Source organism: Eumetopias jubatus, unplaced genomic scaffold, assembly GCF_037043125.1.
Source record: "Eumetopias jubatus isolate StellerSeaLion01/CBP00866 unplaced genomic scaffold, mEumJub1_p1.0 scaffold_5, whole genome shotgun sequence".
In the NCBI taxonomy this organism is placed as follows: Eukaryota; Metazoa; Chordata; class Mammalia; order Carnivora; family Otariidae; genus Eumetopias; species Eumetopias jubatus.
The window spans coordinates 23,706,877-23,725,479 of record NW_028274811.1 but is presented as its reverse complement, the minus strand read 5'-3'; the positions used below and the strand labels follow the sequence as shown (position 1 = coordinate 23,725,479).

Sequence of the window (18,603 nt, the reverse complement as noted above, 5' to 3'; positions counted from 1 at the left end):
AGCAAAGACGAAAGGACTAAAATCAATTATCTGAGTTTCCACCTGAAAATGGTATAAAAATGAGCAATTCAAACCTAAAGTAAGTGGTAAGAAAAATAAAGAGCAGAAGTCAAATTAAATAGAAAGTATATATAACAACAAAGGCAATCAATGACATCAAAAATTGGTTATTTCAAAAGATCAAAAACTGATAAAAGTCTAGTCTGAGTAAGTAAAAAAAGATAGATACAAATTAACAATATGGGAAATGAGTGAAGGAATATTGCTATAATATTATAGACATTGTAGTATAATAGGAAAATGTGATAAACCACTTTAAGACAATAAATTTGATAAGGTAAGGGAGATGGCTTAATTCTTTGAAGACACCAATTACCAAATCTGACCAAAAGAAATCACCTGAACAGTCATATACATACACACATATGAGTGTGTACACACTCATTTACAGACACACACTAAAGAAATTAAGTTGGGATTTAAAAACCTTCCAACAAAGAAAACACCAACATTCAAACATTGAAGAAAATTTATTGCCAGTTTTAACAAAATATATTATAAAATAGAAGAGGAGGGGCTCAGAGTTCTTTAAATGTACTAAAAATAAGTTTTAAGATGGATAATAAATATAAATACCGTTATTTCATTGTTTCCTTGATAAGTAATACATTAATTAAGAACATTTATTGGTATCTATTAGATATTCAGGAAAATTACATTTTTATATATTTTAGAGACAAGTTTTTTTAAAAAGATAAGTTTTTTTGCAAATATTTTTCTGACACTATGACTTGCCTTTTTATTTTCTTAGTGGTGCGCTTTAATGAGCAATAGTTTCACTTTTGATGAAATCAAACACATTCATTTTTGGGTGAAGGGGTTGATATTTTTGCACATCTATTGTAAAGAAATCTTTGCCAGCCACAATGTCTTGAAGGTTTTCTCTTATTTTTTTTAAAGATTTTATTTATTTATTTATTTATTTATTTAGAGTGAGAGAGAGTGAGTGCATGAGTGAGAGCATATGAGTGGTGGTGGGGGCAGACAGAGTGAGAGGGAGAGAAAATCTCAAACAGACTCCTGACCAAGCCTAGAGCCCCATGTGGGAGCTGGATCCCAAAATCCGAGATCATGACCTGAGCCAAAACCAAGAGTTCCATATGCTCAACCAACTGGGCCACCCAGGTGCCCCTCTCTTATGTTTTTTGCTAGAAGTTTTAGAGTTTTAGCTTTTTTGTGTAGATCTCCATTCCATTTTGAGTTAATTTTTGTGTATGATACGAGGTAGGAGTTAAAGTTCAGTTTTTGCCCCTCACATAAGTACTCAATTATTCCAGCATTACTTGTTTAAATAATTTTATCTTATTCTTTAACATGTTGGTTAGAAGTCAGTTCATGCTCATATTTAATGTATAATTTCACTATGATGGTAATTTATTTGTTAAATTTTCTTTGTCAATTTTTGCTTAAAAGCTTTCAAACTAAATTCCTGGGTTCATACAATTTTAAAATTATAATGTCTTAATGATGAATTAAATTTTTTTTAAATTATTCTGTGACTTCTTTTTATCTCAAACAATGCATTTTCCTTTAAAGTGAGTTCTGACTTGGGTGCCTGGGTGACTCAGTTGGTTAAGCATCTGCCTTTAGCTCCAGTCATGATCTCAGGTCCTAGGATCGAGTCCTGCATGAGGTTTCTTGCTCAGCAAGGAGTCTGCTTCTCCTTCTGCCCCTCCACCAGCTCATGCAGGTGTGCATTTTCTCTCTCAAAAATGAATAAAGAAAATCTTTAAAAAAAAGTGAGTTCTGACTTATATTACTATGGCTCTATCAGAATTCTTTTGGTTTGTATTTTTTCTAGTATAGTTTTGCATTCTTTGATTTTCAGTTTTTGTGTCTTACATGAATATCATATACCTGAATTATTTTTAAAATCCAGTCTGATAATTTTTGTCTTTTAACTAGAGATTTTAGTTTTTAAATGCTTAAGATTGCTGGTATGTTTTGTTTTATTTATACCATCTTATGTTCTCTTTTTTCCTTTTTTCTGTATATTTCTGTTATTTTTCTCCTAATCTTATAGTTTATTGAGTTTTTAAAATTTAATTTTAAAAAATTGTATTTGGTTATTTAAATATGTTTTTAGTCAATTTTGTTTATTCTTATTTTTAAATCCCTTTTTCATATTTTAAAACAACTATACTATTTTTGTATTTTCTGTATATGATCCAAATACATATCTGATTCTGTTCTCCCTTATTTTTGCAGTGTCTGTTCCCTGTTGTGTTTTCCTGAACTTTTTTTTAGTACAAAATTATATTTGTTGAACCTTATAAAATTCCTTTGACGCCTGGTTTGAAGGTGCATTACTTCAAAAAGGATTTGCATTTCCATATGCCAGCCACCTCGGTAACTTTATTAAAATAAATGACTTGGAGTTTTGGACTTCCTAGTTGGGTAAATTAGTGCTACGAATCCATAGAGCATTTGCTTTGGGTTTGGAGACTTCGGGGAAGTTCATTTTCTACTTCCACCCAGTACCAAAGTTAATACAGACACATTTCTTTTCGTTCTCCTTTTATGGTGCAAATGCATTTCTATGTCTCCTTCACACTGAGCTTGTAGACCTTTGGGGTCCTGCTTTATGTCGGTGTCTCCTGTTCCAGCCTCCACTTTATAAAGCCTCAGGCTTTGTCTTCTGTCCACGGTCTGCCTTGGTGTTCAAAATCTAAACTAGTCACCAGGTTTAAGCATAAGCGAAGTTTCAGTCAGCCTAATACTCTGGTTTCCTGTTCCCACTTTGTTTTTGGCCTGTGAGGTTTCCTTAATTTCTTCTCAGTTTAGAGGTAACTTTAAAATGTGTTTTTTTTCTTCCTTTTGTAATTTGCTCAACACTTTAAATTGTTCTAAGCAAAAAGTTTTTCCATAGTGGTTTGCATGCAAAACTGCAGGCAAGGTAAGTGGACCCATATGACCTTTATTTTTTTAGACTTTTACAAGTCCTAAGCTATAATGATTTTGTAAAGATGTATAGTCCATCTGAACTCCTGTACATTTTAGACTTTCTAATTTTTAACAAAACAATTAAGCCATGATATTCAGAAACACAGATAATAATTACATGTGGGAATACAACTCAGAGAGTAATGAAAAAGAATAATTGTATTGGGAGGGAATTAACTGTCTCCTTTGAGGTAATATATAGTTTTAGGTATAGTTTGCCAGGAAATAATCCATTTTCCGAATGCTATTTCAGAAAAAAAGACTTTCAATAACTTCCTTCCAATGCCCGAAAAGGCCTTTAGGAAATGTGTTTTATGATATGTATTCTCTATAATAGGTTTGAAATCTAAGATTTGAGGCTTAAAATCTAGGATTTTAATACTGTATCATTTTTTTTAACCAAATTTGCCCCCCATCCATGTGTGCTATCTCAGTAAATGCCATTATTATTTGCCCAGTTATTTAATCCAGAAACCTAAAAGTCATCCTTGAATCTTCATCTCCTATCAACACATCCATTTGCAAAAGTTTCATGAGCTCAACTTCTTCAGTTTCTAGAAGCCACTGGGTTCTTCCCATTCCCATTCTTTGATAGGATTATGCAAGCGGTCACTTTGTCTTCATTCTTGCACCCTTCCTCTAATTCATCAGGAAAATTGTGATTTTTCTCAGTTAAGCAGAAAACTTAGTGGGTTCTTGAATAAATATGGTAACATATTATATTTTTCAACCCCAATCTCTAGAGTAGTATTCAGGATGTTCAGGAGCACTCATGCTGTTTCCTTATGAAGTAAAAGACCCTAGTAACTTATGCCTAATTCTAAGTACAAAGAAAACTGACAATAATGAGTCCACATATTAGCACAGACATGTGATTCCATTTTAAATTAAATTTTCTTTTCATAAGAAAAAGTAGTTGGAGATTTATGTTTAGAGATATGCATCAGGGAAAGAAGATGGGATCTGGCTGACCTGGAGGCAGTGATGGGAGAAGAAAACTGTCTTTTTATGATCTGTATTCCCCTGAGCTAGCTCTATACACTTGATCTCATTAATTAAGAAAAGGGGGGAAATAAAGGAGTTTGGGGGGAAGTTCAAGGACAATGTGTTCATATATGACATGTACCTTAAAATAACGAGTGTAATGTGAGAGGCAATGAATAAAAAAGAAAAAGTAAAAAGAGATACTAGGAACCAGATACTATGGCCACACTGCTTGGTCTGAAATCCAAGATCACAGTTTTTTAGGTTTATGATCTTGGGAAAGAAACTTAAAACTCTCTTGTCCTTTAGTCTCTGATTTTAAAAAAATTAGTGGTGCCTACTTCATAGAGATGTGAGGATTTACTTAACAGATATATTTAATGAAGTGGCCCATACTAATTACTATACAAGTATGAACCATCTTTTCTTAATTAAAATTCACTCATAAAAAGTCTTTATTACTTTCTGTGTGCCAGAGTCTGCTTGAGTTATTGCAAGTGAAGCTCCGTGCAACATGATCCCTGCCTTCAGAATTAACCATGGAGATACACAATATAAAAGCACACATGTGAACAGATAAGAAAACTCAGATGGTGATGGTGATAAATGCTCTAAAGGAGATAAAGCTGGACAGGGCAGCAGGGACTGACTTGGTGATGGGTCACAGTGGTTATGGAGAGAACGTGATACATTTGAGTATCTGACAGGACTCGCTGATGCATTAGAGTGATAAAGACAGTCATCAAGGAGAACTAGCACTGGTATAAACTAGTTGATACAAATTATTAACTATGGTGGGATAAATAATGGTCCCTGAGAAGATAGCCATGTCCTAAGAGATATCATTACAAAGTACCTTCTCTGACTATCAAGGGATGAAGTTAGATTAGAGATCAACCACAGGGAAAACTGCAAAAATCACAAATGTGGAAATGAAATAACACACTCAAAAAGCCAATGGATTAAAGAAGAAATTACAAGGAAGTTAGAAAATATCTTGAGACAAATGGATATGAAAACCCAACGCAGCAAAATGTAGAGGACACAGCAAAAGCAGTATGATGGGGGAAATTTAGAGCAACAAACACATGAAAAGAGAAGAAAGACCTTGGGAAGCCTGGGTGGCTCATTAAGTGTCTGAATCTTCATTTTGGCTCGGGTCATGACCTCAGGGTCATGAGATGGAACCCTGAGTCAGGCTCCATGCAGAGCATGGAGCTTGCTTAAGATTCTCTCTCTTTCCCTCTCCCTCTGCCCCTACCTCCTCCCCACATGTGTGCACCCAATCTCTCTCTCAAAAAAAACAACAAACAACTTCCAGCTCTATTACAAAGCTGTCATCATCAAGACAGTATGGTACTGGCACAAAAACAGACACATAGATCAATGGAACAGAATAGAGAGCCCAGAAATGGACCCTCAACTCTATGGTCAACTCATCTTCGACAAAGCAGGAAAGAATGTCCAGTGGAAAAAAGACAGTCTCTTCAACAAATGGTGTTGGGAAAATTGGACAGCCACATGCAGAAGAATGAAACTGGACCATTTCCTTACACCACACACAAAAATAGACTCCAAATGGTTGAAAGACCTAAACGTGAGACAGGAGTCCATCAAAATCCTAAAGGAGAACACAGGCAGCAACCTCTTCGACCTCAGCCGCAGCAACTTCTTCCTAGAAACATCGCCAAAGGCAAGGGAAGCAAGGGCAAAAATGAACTATTGGGATTTCATCAAGATAAAAAGCTTTTGCACAGCAAAAGGAACAGTCCACAAAACCAAAAGACAACCAACAGAATGGGAGAAAATATTTGCAAATGACATATCAGATAAAGGGCTAGTATCCAAAATCTATAAGGAACTTATCAAACTCAACACCCAAAGAACAAATAATCCAATCAAGAAATGGGCAGAAGACATGAACAGACATTTTTCCAAAGAAGACATCCAAATGGCCAACAGGCACATGAAAAAGTGCTCCACATCGCTCGGCATCAGGGAAATCCAAATCAAAACCTCCATGAGATACCACCTCACACCAGTCAGAATGGTTAAAATTAACAAGTCAGGAAACAACAGATGTTGGCGGGGATGTGGAGAAAGGGGAACCCTCCTATACTGTTGGTGGGAATGCAAGCTGGTGCAGCCACTCTGGAAAACAGTATGGAGGTTCCTCAAACAGTTGAAAATAGAGCTACCATACGATCCAGCAATTGCACTACTGGGTATTTACCACAAAGATACAAATGTAGGGATCCGAGGGAGTACGTGCACCCCAATGTTTATAGCAGCAATGTCCACAATAGCCAAACTGTGGAAAGAGCCAAGATGTTGTCCATCGATGGATGAATGGATAAAGAAGATGTGGTATATGTACACAATGGAAGATTATGCAGCCATAAAAAGGAATGAGATCTTGCCATTTGCAACGACGTGGATGGAACTGGAGGGTATTATGCTGAGTGAAATAAGTCAATCAGAGAAAGACATGTATCATATGACCTCACTGATATGAGGAATTCTTCATCTCAGGAAACAAACTGAGGGTTGCTGGAGTGGTGGGGGGTGGGAGGGAGGGGGTGGCTGGGTGATAGACATTGGGGAGGGTATGTGCTATGGTGAGCACTGTGAATTGTGCAAGACTGTTGAATCACAGATCTGTACCTCTGAAACAAATAATGCAATATATGTTAAGAAAAAAAAAGAAGAAGATAGCAGGAGGGGAAGAATGAAGGGGAGTAAGTTGGAGGGGGAGATGAACTATGAGAGACGATGGACTCTGAAAAACAAACTGAGGGTTCTAGAGGGGAGGGGGTGGGGGGATGGGTTAGCCTGGTGATGGGTATTAAAGAGGGCACATTCTGCGTGGAGCACTGGGTGTTATGCACAAACAATGAATCATGGAACACTACATCAAAAGGTAATGATGTAATGTATGGTGATTAACATAACAATAAAAACATAAAAAAAAAGAACAAACATCTCAAATTAACAACCTAACTTCACAACTTAAGGAACTAGAAGAAGAATAAACTAAACCCAAAGCTACCAGAAGGAAGAAAATAATAAAGATTAGAGCAGAGATAAATGAAATAGAGAATAGAATTTAAAATAATAGAGAAAATCAACAAAACCAGAAGTTGGTTTTTTGAAAAGGTCACCAAAAACAATGTAACTTTAGCTGTATTGACTAAGGAAGCAAAAAAAAAAAAAAAAAAGACAACTAAAAAGTCAGAAATGAAAGTGGGGACATTACAGCTGATGCTACAGAAATCAAAAGGATTATAAGAAAGTTACTATAAATAATCCTCACACCAGTCAGGATGGCTAGGATCAAACAGACAAGAAATAACAAGCTTTGGCGAGGATGTAGAGAAAAAGGAATCCTCATGCACTGTTGGTGGGAGAGTAAACTGGTGCAGCCACTCTGGAAGACAGTATGGAAGTTCCTCAGAAAATTAAAGATAAAAATATGATCCAGTAATTCTACCTTTGGGTATTTACCCAAAGAAAATGAAAATACTAATTCTAAAAGATATCTGCACCCCTATGTTTATTGCAACATTATCTACAATAGCCAAGATATGGAAGTAACCTAAGTGTCCATCAATAGATAAATGGATAAATAAGAGATGGTGTGTGTATGTGTGTGTATATATATATATATATATATACACACACATACACACACACATATATATATATATACACACACATACACACACACACACACATATATATATAAAACAGAATATTACTCACCCATAAAAAACAGGCTCTTGTCATTTTTGACAACACAGAGGGACCTAGAGGGTATTATGCTCAGTGAAATGAATCAGACAAAGAAAGACAATGTGATTTCACTCATATGTGGAGTCACAAACAAACAAGCAAACAAAAACAGAAACAGAAACAGACTAATAGATATAGAAAACAAACTGGTAGCAGTGGATGGTGGAAGGATGGATGAAATAGGTAAAGGGGATTAAGAAGTACCAACTTCCAGTTATAAAATAAAGTTATGGGTATTAAAAGTAGAGCATGGGGAATATGGTCAAGTATACTAAAATAATTGTATGGTGACAGACGACAACTACATTTGTCATGGTGAGCACTGTGCAATGTATAAAACTGTTGAATCACTATACTGTGCACCTGAAACTAATATAACATTGTATGTCAACTATACTTCAACAAAAATTTTAAAAATTTGTATGGTAACAAATTGGATAACCTAAATGAAATGTACAAATTCCTAGAAACACAAAACTTACAAAGACTGAATCACAAAGAAATAGAAATCCTAAAAATATCTATCATTAGTAAGGACACTGAGTCAGTAATCAAAAATATCCCCCAAAAGAAAAGTGCTGGATGTTATGGCTTCATTGGCAAATTCTACAAAACATGTAAAGAAGAACTAACATCAATCCTCATATTTTCTAAAGAAGTGAATTGGAGGGAAGACTTCCTAACTCACAGTATGAGGCCTAACTCATTCTTTGCTACCAAAGCCAGACAAAAACACAAAATTACAGACCATTTCTCTTATGAACACTGATGCAAAAATTCTCAACACTATACCAGCAAACTGAATTCACAAGTATAAAAGGCATTCAAATCACAGAGGAAGAAATACAATTATTTCTGATTACAGATCGTATGATCTTCTATGTAGAAAACCCTAAAGATTCTACACACACATACAAAAAAGCCTGTTTTAAAAGTAGCAGGATTACAAAGTCAACACACAGAAAAGCAGCTGCATTTCTATACATTAACACTGAACAATCTGAAAAGGAAATTAAGAAAGCAATCTATATACAATAGTATCAAAAATAATTAACTCAACTGAGGGGGTGAAAGACTTATACAATAAAAACCAGAACACATTGCTGAAAGAAATTAAAGAAGACATAAATAAATGGAAACACATCCCAGGTTCATGGATTGGAAGACTTAAAACTGTTAAGATGTCAATATTATCAAAGTGATCTACAAATTCAATGCAATCCTTACCAAAATTCCAATGGCCTTTTTTTACAGAAATAATAAAACTTATCCTAAAATCCATATGGAATCTCAAGTAACCCTGAATAGCCAAAACACACTGGAAAAAGAGGAACAAAGCTGGAGACTCATACTTCCTGATCTGAAAACTTACTAGAAAGCTAGTGTAATCAAAACAGTATGCTGCTGACATAAAAACAGACATATAGACAAATGGAATAGAACAGAGAACCCAGAAATAAGCCTTTGCATATGGAGCCAAATGATTTTCTACAAGGGTGCCAAGATCATTCAACAGAGAAAGGGCAGTCCTTCTACCAGTGGTACTGAGAAAACAGAGTATCCACATGCAGAAAAATGAAGTTGTACACTTGACTAACACTATCTACAAAAATTAACTCAAAATGAATCAAAGATCTAAATGTAAGACCTAAAACCATAAAAGTCTTAGAAGCAAACATAAGGCAAAACTTTACAATATTGAATTTGGCAGTGACTCCTTGGATATGGCACGAAAGGCACAGGTGATAAAAGAAAAACAGACAAACTTCATGAAATTTAAAAACTTTTGCGTATCAAAAGACACCATTAACAGAATGGGAGAAAATATTTGTAAATCATATATCTAATAAGGGGTTAATATCCAGAACATACAGCAACCTCCTAAAACTCATCATCATCATCAACAGCAACAATGAATCAAACAACCTATTTCAAAAATGGACAAAAGACTTGAATAGACATTTCTTTAAAGAAGATATGCAAATGGCCAAGAAGTACATGAAAAGGTTTTCAACATCACTAATCATTAGGGAAGTGCAAATCAAAACCACATGAAAAATCACCTCACACCCATTAGGATGGCTACTACCTGAATAAAGGGAAAACAAAAGTTGGTAAGAAGTGGGGCACTGGGTGGTTCAGTTGGTTAAGCATCTGCCTTCGGCTCAGGTCATGATCCCAGGGTCCTGGGATCGAATCCCGAGTGGGGCTCCCTGCTCAGCAGGGAGTCTGCTTCTCCTTCTCCCTCTGCCCCTCCCCCCTGCTAGTGTTTGCTCTCTCTCTCTCTCTCTCTTGTTTTCTATCTCTCTCAAATAAATAAACAAAATCTTTTAAAAAAAGAGTTAGTAAGAAAATACAGAAACTGGAACACTTGCATGCTGTTAGTGGGAAGGGAAAATAGTACAGAACTGTGGAAAAGGGTGTGGCAGTTCCTAAAAAAATTAGAAATAGAATTACCATAATACACAGCAATTCTACTTCTGGGAATATACTCAAAAGAATGAAAAGCCGGATCTTGAAGAGATATTTGTACACCCACATTATTATTCACAACATTATTCGTAATAGCTAACATGTGGAAGCAGCCCAAGTATCCATGGATGAACCAACGGATGAGCAAAATGTGGTATATGCATATCATGAAATACTATTTGGCCTTAAAAAGGAAGGAAATTTTGACACATGCAACAGCATGATTAAATCTTGAGGAGATTATCCTAAGTGATATAAGATAGTCACAAAAGAAGTTACTGTTCCTATGAAAGAACAAAAGAAGAGATTTTCACATAGAGAGAATATGATTCCACATATGCAAAGTGGTCAAATTCATGAAGACAGAAAGCATAATGGTGGTTACCAGGGAATGGGAGGAGAGGGGAATGGAGAGTTACTGTTAAGGGGGACAGAGTTTCAGTTTTGCAAGATGAGAACAGTTCTGGAGATGGACGGCGGTGGTGGTTGCAAAACAAAGCGATGCACTCAGAGTCACTGAAATGTACACTTACCATAGTTAAGATGGTAAATTTTATGTTGCATGTATTTCACCCCAGTTAAAAAAACAAGTGTTATTAAGGAAAAAAATATCAATTTCTGAATCCCTGGAACCTATGAATGCTAACTTATATGGCAAATAAATAAATAACTTTGCAGATATGAGTAAGGATCTTGACATGGGGAGATTATTCTAGATAGTCCAAGTGGGTCTGAAATAAAATCACATGTATCCTTAGAAGAGGTAGGAAGAGAGAACTTTGAAGACAGAAAAAGAAGAGATGTCAAGGACACTAGGGAGGCAGGCAATGGAATGATGCGGTCACAAGCCAAAGAATGCTGGCAGCCACCAGAAGCTGGAGGAGGCAAGGAGTGAATGCTCCCCTAGGGTCTCCAGAGAGAGCACAGCTTTGCAGATGCCTTGATTTTTGGTCCAGTGAAACTACTATGGCCTCCAAAACTGTGAGAGAATACATTAAATGGGTGGTACGTGATAGAGAACTCCTAAGATAACCATACAGTGACACAGACTGTAGCAGGGTACACTGAAGGAGGAAGAAGTTTCAGCATGGGGTGAGAATACAATTTTTGACTTAGACTTCTTATTTCTCAGGTACACGAGATATCTGATAATTTACATCCAATAAACATGTCAAGCAACAGAGCTAGATGGGATTCCCTAGGGTGACAGGACAGCAAGGAAGGGCGCAGGGCCCAGGCTTGAGACCCACAGTATGGGAACATGTGGAAAACATGTAGAGGAGGACAATCCATCGAAAGAGACCAGTAAGGGGCATCCGATGAGGTAGGGAGCCTCAAGTATTCAAAGTCAAAAGAAGAAAGTATTGAATGAATGGTGGCCATTGGATGTGTTAATACGGAGGGCATTTGCTGACTTTATAGTAACTCCCTTTGTCAGAGAGGAGACAGAAACAAGACTGGATTGGTCAAAGAGCCTAGGAATAAGGAATTAGAGCATGGAGATGTCCCATCTGTAAAACTGGCTGGTTATTTTAGTCACATTTGTTAAGTTACTAAAAATCATAGTACAATGTCGAGTTTTACAGAATATGAGAACATTCCATTTAAGACATCCATATTCCTTTCCAGCTTGGAAAAAAGAAAACATATTCCCAAGTGTAGGAGCCAATTGTTGGTTATTGAACGAATGTCCTGAAATTGTCTCGGTTTCATACAGTGTCTCCAAAAAACAGGTTTTAGTTTTAATCTCAATTTGGATATCTGGGATGATTCACTTGCACTTAAAATGAATTTAAAAACCTAGCAGGTAAAAGTAGATGAAATTGGTAATTAATAATAACAAACTAATGAGTGTGTCACATGACAGAGGATTTCTTTTTACTGTCCCCTTTCCTCATATTTTCCTACTCCTAGAAAGCAAACCCTAATGAGAAAAATAACTCAGTCCAAGAGTAGACTATTTTTAATATCGCAAAGTAGAAACAATCATGTAATATTGGGTTATTTTTCATGTACAAAGCGTTTCCCTTGGGATATTATTTCTTTTGAGAAAGAATAATGAGAACATTATTTCTTTTAAGAAAAAAAAAGACATGCAGGCTTTCTTTAAAGACAATATAAATACAATGTTTAAATTCTGGGAGAAACTTTACTCTTTTTCAGACCTAATCACATTAGATCCCTTTATCCAGGGATGCCATAACTATAGATGATCATTTCACATGACTTAATTGGTTTGTAATTTTGATATATAAACAATATGTATTTTGGCAACTGAGTATTTTTTTCATATATTTAAAATCACTAACTGGCCTAATTAAAACGGCTGATACCATTCTTTCCAGATGCAATATTTAAAAATTTAAAATACTCTCTTCATAGGTGAAAATACCTGAAGTGAAGCAAGAGACAGCATCCTTTCCCATTAAAAGATTAAGTCTGTTCAGTATATCAGAATCTTTTTTAAGAATCCCACAAGATTTTCTATTTCTAATCATTCATATATATGTATATACACACATATATGTGAATTTGCACATGCAATAAATGTGTATATGTATGTGTATGTATATATGAAATAAATACATTTATGAAATATATATGTGCATATATATGAAATAAAACATACCTAAATCCTCCAACGAGTGTTTTTTTTTTTAAACATGGACTAACATGTGGAAGTAATTTATACTCTCCCAAAAACATAGACAACCAGATTGCTTTTGCTCTGGTAAGTCCCCGGGAGAGAAGGAAAGAAATTCCTACTTGATATGACAAGAGGTGCTTCCTGGGAAATTCAAACATGTAACTAGAAACAGACTGATGTCCTCGTCATCAGAGAACTGTCAGGGCAGGGGGAGGGGGGCTCGTACTTGGATCGGCTCTGTGTCAGGTTACCTAAATAGCTATGTGCCGGCTTCTCCTCCACAACTTTGATTCTTCTTGCTCCAGCAGGTATCACCAGCACTTCTACATAACCTGCAAGAGTCAATAAAACATGAAATAAATCACGAGTTCTTTTAAGATCTCTTTTCTTAATTGACTTGCCCCTCTCCTTTTTTCCTTTTGGTTTTGGTTTTTGCTATGATATTTCAATACCTACACAAAGAAAAAAAGTTGGATATAAAAGCTGTCATAGTTTCAAGTGGAGAAGTTTCTTGGAAAGATGTGGAGTCTATGGCACTATTGAGGGCAAACAGGTAATTGTATGTTATGTAAAGAAAAAAGCTCATTGATATCTCATGAAGTATGAGGGTGAAAAAAAGCACAATGGTCCAGCCCATTCAGAAACACAGTAGATCTTGGAACAAAGCGAATAACCTCAGATTTTGTTCATGAAACTCCTTTAAGTTAGAATATGTGGGGAAGAAGGAAATGTAGCAGGAGAAAATACAGATGGCAGGATCAGGTGCCTGGGTAGCTGAATATAGGACAAGAGAGACCAAGCCCTCCCTTAGGTAATTAACAAAGGGTTTTGAAACTGGGGCTGGAGACAAGTAAGTGTCAGGCCACACCAAGCAATCTGGCGTCATCCTGGACGATGTCAAACAGCTAGAAGGAAGGCACATTTAGATGTTTCCTAGGAAAGGTTTTTCAGCAGAGGTTAGGAATATAATACTCAAAGTGAAATAAGATAATAAAATAAAGTGAGAAAGAAGAGAGTGTGCAGAAGTCAAAATTAAGACTTCATTTAGTGCAGAATAGTGATAGAGCAGACATCTACTTAGGCTGAATAGTTATTTAAATTATAATAATATGATGTATATAATAATGTTTAATATTCTTCTTAATATCTGGATAGTTACATATATCTGATCAAAGTCTAACTTCAAAGTTAGTTTTTAAAAGGCACAATAACAAATCCCAGAATTGTCATGTGTTGATTAATTATTCGAATTCCTGAAATTGTTTAAAATTATTGGTGTACACCCAAAGGTAGCATACACCCCACCTGGTGGCAGTGGATGGAATTCGAGGCATGTGCTTTTTGAATAATAATTTCCACTAGTGAACACTGCTTATCCAATTTAACCATTTTTAGTAACACCAAACCATACAAGGACTATCACTTTGATACATGAACAAATATGCAGCAATGAAAATAGAAACAAATGCTTACTTGCCCATTTATACATAGAAGTACAGTAAGAAGATCTGGGCACTCAATGAGCTCATAATGAAATTAGAAAGACAAGGCAAAAATACCTTTTACAAATATGAATTCAAAAAAACTTCCAAAATTATGTAAAAGAGATCATATGCAAGATGATATGGTTAATTCCCTGCTTAAGAATATAAACCAATGTTTCAACTGTCCTCCTAACCTGATCACATCATCACTCAAAAGATTCACTGCTATTTTTAACTCACAGAAGTGGGATTTTTTTCTTGTTTTCCTTTTAAATTGTTATATACAGTACTCATGTTTGAGAAACACTGGCATCAGCTGGAATCACTCTAATTCACAGAACATTTCAGAGAGTCAAGGAAAGCTTCATCAAGAAGTAAACAGATGAACTGTCCCTGAAGAATGGACAGGATTTGGATATGTATAGAAAAAGTATGAGTTTGCTGTATGAAAAGAGAAGTAAGAGAGTCAGTAATATTTTTAGTAACATACCAATAAAATAATTGTATCAGAAAGAGAAGATGTTAGAATATGTCTCTGTTAAAGACATATGCATGCCCAAGACACTGAATTGATCCATCTGAAGCTAGTGAACATTCTATAACAAGGAACTTGGTAGTTAGACACTGGTTTGGAGAAGCTTCATCTGACAACAGTATGTAGGATACTTAGTGATATAGTTGTAGATAACAGTGTCAGGAAGTTACTATAAAATCCCAGGAATATGAGAGACCAAGGAAGAAAATCAAGAGGGCCCTGTGAAGAAAAAAAAAAAATCTGAACTTGACAACCAACAGAAAGTGGGGAAATAAACACTGAACACAATGCGTTATTACTTCTGTGAGAATGCAGCCATAGTTTATAAGAACATGGAAGTCAAGTTTTGGTAGTAATCTGATAAGTTCGACTTTGCAATCTGTACTTAACAAAACAGTGTAACACACTAGTAAAAAATAGCTGCTAAGAACTGTGGAACATCTGGAACTCTAGACAAAAGTCAGGCGAGCGGAGTACTTTTGTGAGGCAGTAATATCAGCCATGAAAGTAATTGGAGAAAATGGAGAGAAGAGAAGTGCAGGACTCAACCAAGGACAGCCATCGTTTTCACCAGACTGAAAATAAAAAAGAATCCGGAGAAGGAATAATCACAAGAAGACCTGGAGATCTGGCTCTTTTGGTCCAGTGGAATTCTATGGATTGGATTACCTCCAGGGGAGCCACTGGTCAGCTGTGTCCAAAGCTGTATAAGAATCAAAGAGAAAGGTGACAAAGGAGAGCCCATCAGATGTCACAATCAAGAGGTGACTGTTAATCTCTGAGCAAAAGAATTCAGTAAAGTATTTGGAGAAGAGGTTAAATGGCAGGATGTTAAGAAAGAAGAGTAGAAAGAGCAAGAAGTAGAGGGAGTAACTGTCAATTCCTATTCGGGTTTAGCAGGAAACTCAGAGATTTGCTGTGCATTAGGACACCAGATATATCTAAGCTCATGGATATATCTGGAACAATTCTCTATTACTCAACTGGAATGGCTTAAAGGACAGGTGAGTTTAGACTGAGTTTAAAGAAGGGAGGGAGAGAAATACTGAGCAAAGACATTCGACGAGAGATAGCCAATGACTGGGGGACTTAGATAGTTTTCAATAATGAAGTCATTTAGCACAATTAAGAATGCACTTTTTTTCAAGTTTTTATTTAAATTCTAGTTAGTTAACATATATTTAAATCAGTGAATACGAGAGTGGCTATTGCCAAATTTAGCAGTTGGAATAAAGTCTGTGATGTCCACATTGTAAATTTGATCCTCATGTTGGATAGTTGGCTTTGTACACAAAAACATCTTATTTAATAACCAGAGATCCCGTTCTTAAACAGACCTCTTAAGATGCCAACAGCAGTCATTATCTTCGTGGTAATGATAATGATAAATGTCACATTTTGAACAACTGCTATGTGCTAGATACTACTATAGGCAATTTACATAAATTATTCATTTAATCATAATGATAACATCCAAGGTAGATACTACATTTCTCATTTGATAGATGAGAAAATAAAAGTAGAGGGGAAAAATGCCATTTTCAAGACTGCTGTGTCAGTAATTAGCTGATCAAAGCTTTGACCTCAGATCTGATTCCACTACGTGCTTCCAGCTATGACCCGCTGCCACTGTTTCATAAAATAGAATACATAACACAATTTCTCTCCTACTGCTATGCCAAACATACAAACCAAAAGTCTCAGAGCATGTGTTCCTTATACAGGATCAGTATCATCATCTCTTCCCCTAAGAGTAACACATTTTATGCCCAGTTTCTTCCTAGTATATATTGGTAACTATCTAATTCCACAACCAGCCAAAAATACAAATTATCTTTAAAAATTCCTTTAAAAACTTATTCTGCAGCTAGGCAAGTTAAAATGAAAGACATGATAAATGCACTGAGGAAAAAAAAATCTCCTCAAGTTTATTTTCTAGCTCCAACCAAAATGATTTAGCAAACTCTAAATAGAGCACAGGGACTGAAAACACCCACATGTGTCTGCACATGTGTTACTCATACAATATATACAGTGTGCATGGCCAACTGGACCAAAGAAGGCTGCAATTCCTTCAAGAAATTCTAGGAAGTCCATAAACTATAAGGATAAAATTGTCTCCAGAGAAATGAACACAACATTCTTTAAGTCACAAGTAGATGAAACCCATGATATAATTAGGGACTTACACAGATTTTTGTTTTTTAAACTTACTAAAAAATGTTTCATTATTAATTATGTTAATAAATATTAATGGATCATACATATGCTGGTCATGGGGAATATGGCGTTAAACAAAAATAGTCAGGAGATTTTTCCGCATGATCTTAAAGACTACAGGGGAAACAAAGACAAGTAAATGTAAACTTACAAATGTGATTAGAGCCTCACCATGGGATACAAATATGGTGTCACTGAACAAGTTGTTAGTGATGGGAGGTAGAGGTTGTTCAGTGTTCACTGAAGAAGTGCCATTTGAACTGAGATCTAAGTGACGTCTAGAAATGAACCGAGCAAAGCTAAGAGAAAGCTAACAGAACCATATTTTTAAATGCAAGGTGCTGGAGGGAGCGTGGTGAGTTTGAGCATCTGTAAGAAATCTGGAAAGGAAAGGAATGCTGGTGTGAGATGATCCTGGAGAGACAGGTAAGGACAACACCATGCAGGACCTTATGGTTCAAGCTAACAATTCTAGTCTCTTCCCTGAGAGTCATGTGAAACTGGCATAGAGTTGGAAGGAAAAAAAGCAACATTATTAGTCTCCAATATTCCCAGTATTTAAGGCATCTCAGACATTTTCCAAATAATAGCTTCCATTAACACAAATTACGAATAGCAAATGAACAAATGAACAAAAGTAGAAATCAAAGTGCAATAAAAACAAAGGAGGTTTGAAGTAGAAATCTGGGGGAAAATGTACCCACACAACTGCAGTCAGAATGAAAAGCATCACTCATTTTCTAAACTGGTATTTCTGTTTTCTATGCTTAGTGGAAAAATAAAGTGTTACTACAACTAAATAAAGATGTCAGTGCTGAATGTGATCAGTAATCTTCAGTGAACTGTTTCCATGCGTATTAAATAACCATGCAAGAATATTCTTCAAAAATTCTTGCATCTTTAAAAAATCTCTTTGGTCTTTCAGACTTCATTTGAACTTCTATATTGTAAGCCCTCCTCCACTACAATCATCCTGGAAAGCTTCTTATAATTGTACTTCTTCGTTGAAAGTCTGAGAGGCCATTACAGCAAAGTATGACTTTTCTAAATGAGTTCTGGCAGATTTTGACTCGTAGGACCTGTCACATTTTTCACAGCTTTGGAAGCTGAGATTTTGATCTGCAATTTACCCTGGGCCTTAGCTATTTTTAGGCTTCAAGATCTTCAAGCTCACTTATCTTTTATTCTGCTGGGGCCTATCAAAAGGTTATATTCCATTTCAGAGGGCTATGTCTAATTTTCTTTTTTGAAGGACTCTTTTATCCAGAATGAACTCAGTTTTCTTGATTATTCAGACACAAATGGATTGGTCTTTGTATTCAAACTAAAACATTCTTTAGTCTCAGATATTTTTGATATTTGAACAAGAAAGGAATTTAAGATAGGAAAAAGCTGAGGTATGTAATAGAAGCATACTAATATTGATGAAAATATAATCATAAGTACTAAAGAATGTTGAGAAGGCG

General features: G+C 35.7%; 1 protein-coding gene across 1 annotated transcript in view; it reads right to left on the bottom strand.

Annotated features, from left to right (window-relative positions):
* The window catches only part of ADAMTS19 (ADAM metallopeptidase with thrombospondin type 1 motif 19), a 250,726-nt gene that overhangs the window by 63,670 nt on the left and 168,453 nt on the right, over nucleotides 1–18,603 (bottom strand). The window contains exon 16 of the mRNA XM_028103681.2: nucleotides 13,150–13,230. Within this exon, the coding sequence (XP_027959482.1) occupies nucleotides 13,150–13,230 (81 nt within the window). The remainder of the gene's footprint in view (nucleotides 1–13,149; nucleotides 13,231–18,603) is intronic.